Source organism: Palaemon carinicauda, chromosome 35 (assembly GCF_036898095.1).
Source record: "Palaemon carinicauda isolate YSFRI2023 chromosome 35, ASM3689809v2, whole genome shotgun sequence".
Lineage (NCBI taxonomy): Eukaryota > Metazoa > Arthropoda > Malacostraca > Decapoda > Palaemonidae > Palaemon > Palaemon carinicauda.
The window spans coordinates 65826104-65835781 of record NC_090759.1 but is presented as its reverse complement, the minus strand read 5'-3'; the positions used below and the strand labels follow the sequence as shown (position 1 = coordinate 65835781).

At 47.1% G+C, this 9678-nt stretch overlaps 1 protein-coding gene across 4 annotated transcripts in view; it reads right to left on the bottom strand.

Annotated features, from left to right (window-relative positions):
- The window catches only part of LOC137627818 (E3 ubiquitin-protein ligase RNF34), a 106051-nt gene that overhangs the window by 5656 nt on the left and 90717 nt on the right, over positions 1-9678 (bottom strand). For all 4 annotated transcript variants that reach the window (XM_068359189.1, XM_068359191.1, XM_068359188.1 and 1 more), the window contains exon 4: positions 2367-3241. In XM_068359189.1, coding sequence (XP_068215290.1) covers positions 2367-3241 — 875 coding nt within the window. The remainder of the gene's footprint in view (positions 1-2366; positions 3242-9678) is intronic.

The following is a 9678-nucleotide window of genomic DNA, read 5'->3' as shown; positions in this document are numbered from 1 at the left end:
AGAAGAGCGTCGAGACCGTGATGAGCTTCGATCTCGTGAGCGTGAAGCCCTAGAGTTACAATACCTTCATGAAGAAGAGCACGGAAATCAAACATGACCTGTGATCTCTTATTGGATATTAGGATCGTTATGAACAACGTTCTAAAGATGACCATCCAGGAGGATGAGAAGATGTACTGTTAGTCTCTCGTCCTTGCGATCGGCGAGCAGATGGAAAGCTGGTCGCCTGAAGATTATCTACTACTGCAGCAAGATAAACATTCCTAAGGGGAGAAATAAAGGGCTGCAGAATTAGGGACAACGATGACTCAGTATGGCAAGAGGGTTCGTCGTCAGCAGGAGTCCGTTCGGAGGGCGAGAGAAGGATCTCGCAAATGCCCAGGGCAAAAGAAGCCACAGGCGAAGGGTTGTTCTTAGCCCCACGCTGAAGGGGCTGCAAAAGCGCCTCCTTTGAAGGGGAAACAGATAGCCTCAAGGACGACCCCGCTTGCAACGCATCTGCATAAGAGAAGGGCATTCTGACGGTCGGAGGAAATGGTGCTTCGCTAAGGGAAGCAACAACACCCCCGGTATCCCGAGGTTGTCCAGAAGTTAAAGGGTCTGCGCTCAAACTCGATCGCTTCCTGGAAAAAGACAAATGAGGAGGAGCTTCAGAAAGAGATATGGGAGTGAGAAAAGAAGCAGCTTGCAGTTTCTTAACCCCCGAGGAAGACCCTGAGGGAGAACGATTTCGCTTGGCTTTCTTATTCTTCTTGCGACATCCACATCTCTTCCTCTGGGAGGTAGGCAACTCCCTACACTCTGCAAGGGCGACCCTCGCAACCAGGCCAGGTTCGTGATGGAGCGTCAATGAAGAAGCGCAATCACACCTGAAATGAGAAAGATAAGCGTAAAGAAACAATTTGTCCAATGTCTATGGCTAAGCCTTGAGGAGGAGAGAGAGGAGACGTCCACTCTCTACCAGCCAAAAAGAAAAAGTGACTAGATCACTGATCTGCGAGTATATATATAGGTGGGTAGGGTTGCCACCTTGCACTAAAAGTTTAATTGGCTACTTCCAGCTACACCGAAAGAATATCCACATAAATAACGTAAGGTTTGTTAGCGTCGGAATAAAGTGATAAATTCTCAGGCTGATAAAATAATTAATTACTCAAAAATACCTGTAATCTATACGTTGCAATCCAAAATGAGGAATAAAAAGAAAATTAATAGTACACAAATATGCTTTGGTATAATGATCATGCCGGAACTTGAAAACCTTAGGAACATTAAAAAGAACAAACAGAGCAGTTAACAGCATGATTGGTTCATAAGTAAGGAAAGTGATTGAGACATCCAAAGATTAAATTTGTGCAACCATAGTGCCGTTAGTGCCATTGATTTCACTCCCTGGAACGTGATCTGGCATGCTATAGCTCATATTGTAACTCGGGTAAATGGGAGACCGTTCTTCCCTGCTCTGGGGGATCCAGGAAGTTCCCCCTGCCCTGGGGGTCCTAGATAGTTCCCCCTGTCCTGGGGGCCCAAGGATGTTACCCCTGTCTTGGGGGGCCCAAGGATGTTCTTCCCATGCCCTGAGGAAGCCCTGGGAGCTTCAGAAATTTCCCCTTATCCTGTTAAATTTGGAGTTGGCGTTAGGGATGGAATTGACGTTGAAGTTGCCGTTAGAATTGGTGTTGAAGTTAGATTTGGATTTAGTGTTGGTGTTCATCTAGCCTCGTGTAAAGCATATAGAAAATTAACTTGATGCAAAGTGAATGCATAAACCAGACCACAACCCTAAAACTAAGCAACTTAGAACAAAATACTCAAACCACTGCAATAAAATTTAGATAAATAACTATGGCATCCTCAAACTAACAGCATTAATCAAACTTTAATATAGTTATAAAAATCATAAATCTATTTTGTTAGAAAAACCTTTCAACACAACACAAACTGTATTAGTTGCTATTTAATAAACTACCGCTAATCATAAGAAACAACGGCTCTACAAATAAAATCCCTGGTGTTTGGAAAGAAAAAGATCCCTATATATACCAGCAGAATAATGACCCTTTGCTTTAGTTTTGACGGTTGAACAGTAATATAGTACAGTACATTACATCTGTTTAAGATTACTAAAAACGCTGTTCTTCCTTTACCATAACCCTTAATTAACCAGTGACTAGAAATGTATATAGTCAAATAGCTGATAAACACTAACTAATTTTGAATGGTTAACTAGTAGCATATGGGTGGCAGAAATAAATCTAAAAATATTGCATAAAGGTTGGTACAACTTTACTTTTTATATATATTTACACTGAATGGAACTTTGAAGTTCAATAACAAAAGCTCACCTTATTACTTTCAAGACTCACTTGTTTTGCTGGCTCTGGCGAAGACGATTCAGATGGAAATGTCGTTGATGATGATGCTGATGAGGGTGATGTGGCTAATGGTACCTGAGGCTCTTCATCTATAGTACTGGCCGGATGGTCGAGATCCATGGGCTCATCAACATCTGTTGCAGCAGTCTCAGGCACTTCCAACGGGGACTCAAATGTTTGTGGACAGGACTGACTGGTTCCTTCAAGCCCAGGGTTATGGATGGACTGAGGCTGATCATCTTGAGCAAGTGAGTTTGGTCTCCTGTGGGGTGGGAAGTCTGAACTTGCAGAACTTGGGACCCGACCCTCGCTGGACACGCTGACATCCTCTAAACTACAGTGACCTGAATGCTCAGCTTTATGAGGGCAAGGTTGACTAGATGCACCATTATGACATGAATCTAAACTACAGCAGGAGGTCGTACAATCTTCACTGGGACAACGAGAACATGCCTCCTCTACACTTTCCGAACAGCCATCAACACTCACTGGAGAAACACTACTTTCTCTCTGCTGAGGTCTGGAGGGGAAATCTGAAGCAAAGACTCTAATGCCTAGGTCAGTTTCAGGATCATAGTCATTTGAATCAGGAGACACAGGCCTACCAGGTCTAACCCTAATACTATCCATTGGCCTCACTCTAATACTACCCATGCTCGAGATATCATTGTCTGGGGAGTTACAAGGCCTCACCCGAATGCCATCATCCCTCGTGACTGGAGAGGTTGCAGGTTTGTTTTGAGGTTGGCCATTCCTCGGAAAATTGTGATTTTCATTGCTAGAATTAGTGCCTTGTGTTGAACCACCAGATACTCCATGTTGGCGGCAAATGTGACGGGTTACCAAATCAATCAGATCACGTTTCTCTGAAAGCAGGGTGAAATTTAAATTTTGTGGAATACTATGCAGACACCCTATCTTTTCAAATGAATACTCATGAGTAAATAGAATAGTGATATATGTTCTTCTTTAATGCAAAATTATTCAAACTATATTCTGCAATATACAGTATGGTACAATATAATATCACCTACTGTATCCAGAATCTTTGAAGGCTTATCTAGACATTTTATGTGAATGCACTATACAGTAAAGTATATGGTTTTTCATAAATTAGTAAACAATATAATTAAAAAAATTATTCAATCTAAGATTTTGTTATTCAAATATGACAAATTTTTAAGTAATTTGTATTTTTCCTAATATGCAAACCCAGAGCTATTTATTAGGGGTACACTTTCGGCAACGCTGAAAGACGAGCCATGATAATTTAGCGACGGATAACCACCCCAACCGCTAGTTAGAGGGTGGTGGGTGGGGCTAGTCATCTACTCCACTTACTCACACACCTGGGCTAAGCAACCTTTTTGGTTTCTGGCAGGACTTACTGGGGGACAGGGCTGGCGGCCCAATTTGTATAAATAGCTCCAGGGCTGTATGTTAGGAAAAATACAAATTACTTACAAATTTGTCATTTGTTCCTACACAAATACAAACCTTATGTTATTTATTAGGGGTGACTCGCCTCTCAGGAGGGTGAAAGTCCTCACCAACTGGCCTTGACATCTGACCTGAGATTTTCTCTGCTTCGATATGTGATCGAAGGTAGTAGGAATCCTGTCCTCGCTAAAATCTTGTGCTATGCACTATTAGTGGCCTGTAGAAGCTTTGTGTTTGTAATGCTAGCAATGCAGCTGGTCTATCAAGGTAGGAACTTGAATTGTAATATGAAAGTCCTGAAACTTTACCTAATAGCCTCCCTCGCAGGGGTATTGGGGAACATAGCAAGTACTACAGCCATTTCTTTACTTTGGATACATATTGGAATGAGTCTTACCTGCAGAGGGGTGAGGTCAGCTGCTGGATAACGTGGTGCTGTGTTCCCCAGGGAGGGAGAAGGTGAAAGGAAGAAGACAGCCAGTCATTCTTACTCATTCACCTCAGACTAACTCGGGTAACCTCAGCCCTCACCCCTCTGCTACTTGTCCATCAAGGAGCTTAAGGTGTTTAGACCACTTGTTGTACAGCCACCACAGGACCAATGGAAAACTTATCCATGTTCCTGTGGGTTACGTCCTACAGGTAGTGGGCAGTAGAGGTCATCTGATGTTTTCACACGCCCGCTTGCAGTACCTGTGCCACAGTAGTTTTTCTTGAACACCTAGGACATTGCAGTGGCCCTGACATCATGAGCTCCGAGTCATTTGGTAGGAGGAGGGTCCGAGCTGAGTGCAAACTCAATGACCTTACGGATCCAGGAGGATATGGTGTTCCTCGTGACCCTCCTCTTGATCTTCCCCGTGGTGACAAACAGTGGCGATGCAGGAGGGCGAGCTGCTGGTGTTCGTTTTAGGTAATACCTCGGACTCCTCACTAGGCAAAGTAGCAGTTGGTCTGGGTCTTTGGTTACAGAACGTAGACTCTCAATCCAAAATAGGCCGAACCTAGGGTCCAACACACCAGGATTTTGAGTCTTAGCAATGAACTGACTGTTGAGGATTACTTCTCCCCATCTCCTAGAGTGGGAGATGTCGGAGGATAAACCATGCAACTCACTCTCTTAGCACAGCCTAAAGCGAGTAGGAATACCGTCTTCCATGTGAGGTGGCGATCTGTTGCCTGGCGTAATGGTTCATAAGGAGGGCGTTTCACGGACTGAAGTACCCGAACCACGTTCCGAGGAGGATGTCCAAGTTCTAAGGACATGAAATCTCATAGCTTTGTATGAGTAGGGAAAGCTCAAACAAGCAGGAAATATCTACTCTCAGTTTAAAGGCTAGACTTAAGACTGAGCGGTAGCCTTTGACTGCCGAAACCGAGAGAATTTCTTCCTGAAGGTGTACAAGGAACTCCGTTATTGTTGGAATAGAGGATCAAGAGGATTGTTATCCCTTCCACGACACCAACCACAAAAACCGGACCACTTTGCCTCGTAGACTGACGCTGTGGAGCCTTTGAGGCCTCCAGCCATTCTTTTTACAACTCGTAAAAAGCCTCTCTGTTTGAGGAGGTGCTGGCAGCCTCCAGGTTCGAAATTGAAGCGAAGCTACGGCTTTGTGGTAGATGTTGGCGTATGGTTTGAGCAGGTCATGACGTGGAGGGAATTCCCTTCAGGACCTCCATGAGGAGTTGCAGAAGGTCCAGAAACCACTCTGCTTGATGCCATAGCAGAGCAATTAGCGTCATTAGTTAGTTCTTGCTTACTCTTGGTTGAGGACTTTTCACCATTAGACAAAACACGGGAAACTCGTACACTTCTATGTTCTCCCACCGTTGTTGGGATGCATCTTACCAGAGCCTAGGGATCCGGGACTGGGGAATAGTACAGTGGCAGCCTGAAGTTCAGGGCCGTTGCGAACAGGTCCACAGTCGGGGAACCCCACAAAGTCAGACCTTGCCTACTAGATGACTCAAAGACCATTCGGAACCACTATCCGAGTCGTTCGGCTCAGTTTGTCTGTTAGCACATTCCATTTGCCTGAAATGAAGTGCACAGGTAGGGTCACTGAGTTGTCTACTGCCCATCTGAGTATCTCTACTGCTAGATGGCACAGCGGCTGCGAAAAGCCACCGCCTTGCTTGTTCAGGCAAGCTACTACTGTGGTATTGTCATTCATTAATACCAGAGAGTGCGCTCCCAGGGACTGGTGGAACTGTTGGAGGGCGAGGAAGGCTACCCTAATCTCTAAGAGATGTATGTGCTGATATCTTTCTGATTTGGACCATTGGCCAGAGATGACGTGGTGCAGCATATGGGGTCCCCACCCTTCTTTTGATGCATTCTAAAAGAGCATCAATTCCGGGGAAGGAACAAGAAGATCGAGCCCTTTGCAGAGATTTTGGTCTGTTAGCCACCATCTGAGGTCCGCCTGTTCCTGTTGTCCTACGCGGAAGAGAAGTTCCCGGGAATCGGTCAACTGATTCCAATGGAACTTGAGACACCACTGGGCTGGGAGTTCTTCTCGTCTGAGGAAGGGTTGTGCTACCCCCCTCAGCCTATGAATTCTTTCGTCTGATGGAAATGCTTTGTGCCTTCGGTGTCTACTAACATACCCAAATATACAAGTCTTTGCGATGGGAGCAGTTGAGACTTCTCGATGTTTACCATGATTGCCAGATCTTGCCAAAACCTTAGAAGCTCGTCTCGGTGGCAAAGAAAGGTCGCTGCCGAGTCTCCTAAAATCAACCAGTCGTCCAGGTACCTTAGGAGACGTACAGCCCACGCTGACACGAGGGAGAACACTTGAGAACACTTGGGGTGCTGTGGAAAGACCGAATCACAGCACTTTGAACCGGTATGTTTCTGGTTTAGCATGAATCTTAAGATTCTTCCTGGAAGACAGATGGATTGGGATCTGGAAGTATGCGTCCTTGAGATCCAGTGTGTGCATGAAGTCCTGCGGTCTTATTGCTCGTCTGACTGTGTCGGCTGCTTCCACCCTAAACAAGGTTACACCAACAACCCTGTTCAGGGCTGAAAGGTGATGACTGGTCTCCAGCCTCCAGACACCTTTCTCACAAGAAAGAGTCAACTGTAGTATAAGAGCACCCTTCTCCAGCATGGTTTGGACTTCTGACTGAAGGACTAACTTCTTTGTGGATCCCTTTGCATAGGAGTTTGCTGGAACTGGATCCCGAGCTAGTGGAGAGAGAGATAGTATGAACGGGGCGCGATACCCTGAGCGAATCACTTCGATTGTCCAAGGTTTGGCCACGTGGTGGTGGTGCAGCCACCCTTGCCAGCGTCTTTGCAGGCATCCTCCCCACAGGTCATCGTATTTGAAGATTGTCTGTTCTAACGGAATCCGCCTCGGCCAGATCCTTTCTTTCCCTTCCCTCCATGGAAGGACTTTTTACCTCGAAAAGACTTTTTAGATACCTTGGGACACTGCTATTTGGGGTCCATAGCCCTATTTGTTGGCAGTTTGAGAGCTGGTTCCCTTTGTGGCTGAGGGTGATAGGGCCTAGATGTCAAGGCCTTCTGTATGAAGGAGTCTTGATTTGAATTCTCAATCTCTCAGCAACCAGCTCGACTTCCTGCGGATAAAATAAGGAGCTCCCTTTGAAGGGGGATTTCTGAAGCCTCGAGACCTCGGCCTGAGGAAGTTGCCTATGGAACTTCTCTATGATGGAGTCTCTCCTCTTCAGGATGGTGGTGGCCCAAAGGTTCAACACCTGATGGGAGAGAAACTAATGCCCTGGTGCCAGACAATAGGAAAGTCTCTATCCATTTTCTTGTGAACTCCTGAGATCAGTACTGTGACCAGATCAGGTGTTCCACAAATCCCAACCAGAAATCAAGCCACGAAGTTGCCTGCATGGTGTATTTGGCAACCTTTTCTTAGTTGATTATCTCAAGAGGCCGAGAACAAGCACAGAAGTTTCTCGAAGGGCGTACCTTTCGAGAGTGCCTTTATGGAATGGTCTAGAGGAAGCACGGGGAGAGGCTTGGTAACGATCTCATATCTCCTCTGCAGTATGTGAGGAGGAGGGAGGGGTTTGAAGGAGGCATTGGAGTGCAGGGAGGAGGAGGGGCCTGTGGCCTGAGCCACTGCATTCTGTCTGGCACTCTTCAATCCCCTTGACCAAGGCAAAGCTGGGTTGGCCTTCAGGTGTCTTTGGGTGCCATACACCTGGTCAAGGACCGTGTCCTTACCTTCAAGAGGGGCAGCTGATGGGTCTGGCAGCCCATTGATAGTGTGGATGCAAAATAACACCTGCCCAAATGCGTGTTCAGACTACTACTGCTCTGCCTCCGAAAGCTTAGGATTAGCGGCAGCTGAAAGATTGTCCTTGTAATCTATTCCGTCTTCCACATCTGAGCTCTCATCCATAGGACCCAGAGTGGGTTAGGGTTATTATCTGGGTATGCTGATGACAGGGCACCACCTGTTGACATGGACATGAACTCCCTCTGCCTCTCAGGTCAAGGTAGAGGAGCTCTAGCCGAGGATTTAGGGTTTGTAAACAAATCATTCAGCTTTCCGAACTGAGGCAGAAGTTCTTCTATCAGAGTGGGCCTTGCGGGCTCCTCTGCCTTTTGGGGGTGATGGTCGGGAGGTGGAGGAGTGACATACAACCGAGATGGAGGGCGAGCAGCCCTTGGTACTGTCTCTACTGGAGTGAGGCGGAAAGAGTCCATGTAGAACATTACCCTGTAGAAATGGTCTAACCCTCTTGCTCCTATCCTTAGCTCTGGCCTGTGGGAGCCTGAACTGCAGGGGACTGCTCGGTTTTGGAGCACTCTCTTCACAGGGCCTCTTACGGGGAGAAATGAGTTTTTCCCTATGGTCGGGCTCTGCCGAAGTAGTCTTCCGAACTTCTCCTGGGATCAGCTGGAAAAAAGAGGCACCTGGAACAAGAGTTGGCAATAAGGGGATCCTTGGAGTACCACCCAAGGTCTGGGAATGGGGAATGACCCCCGTCACGGCTTCCCCCATTACTTGAATAATGCTTTTAGCCAGGGGGGGTTGCAAGCTCCCGATGTGCTGAGAGGGGTATCCTTAGGGTGGGAAGGATCCTTGGAATTTGGAATCTGTTATGGATTCTGAGCCCCCTTTACGTGCATGCAGAATCGGCACTGGCCTTACCTTTGGGGGAGGAACTGAGAGTGGGCGCAATGTCAACACGTCTAGGGGCAGGTATAGGCCCACGAGACTGGTGAGAGTCTTGTCTGGTAAGAGGTTTACCCTGGGCAGGGATATCTCCAACAACTAAGAAAGGAGATGGTATCTCATCTGACGAAGCAGAAATCGTGGGCTGGTAACTGTGCAGGTCACGCATTGGTGGTCGGCCACCATCCACTGTTCCCTCACGTGACATTGCCACGTCGCCGGACGCTGGTCTGCTATGCGATGCAGCGTAATCTCGAGCAGGTACAGGGAAATGTAACCCAGGAGGGAAAGTAACTGCAGAGTGGGAGAGCTGTGGGTCACACGACCCCTGGGGATCGGTGAGATGAGAATCTGAAGGTTCTATGTCATCAAAAACTGACTGATGGTAGAAATCATCAGGAGACGTGTCGAGCGAGTTTGTAAGATTCGCGCGATGAGGACTCGAAGGGCCACAAGGGGCACGAGAGCCCAAAGGCTCAGCGTACCCGGCGAGAGGGGAGTGCGAGGGCTTCACGTAGCGCCAGTCACAAGAGCCCAAAGGCAAAACATGACGAGTGTCTAAGGACTATGTTACAAGAGCCAACAGGCTCAGCATAATGGATGTTACGGGGACCAACTGGTTCGCCTTAACGAAAGTTATGAGAGCCTGGAGGCTTAGTGTAACAAGAGTCACGAGAGCCCGGAGGTTC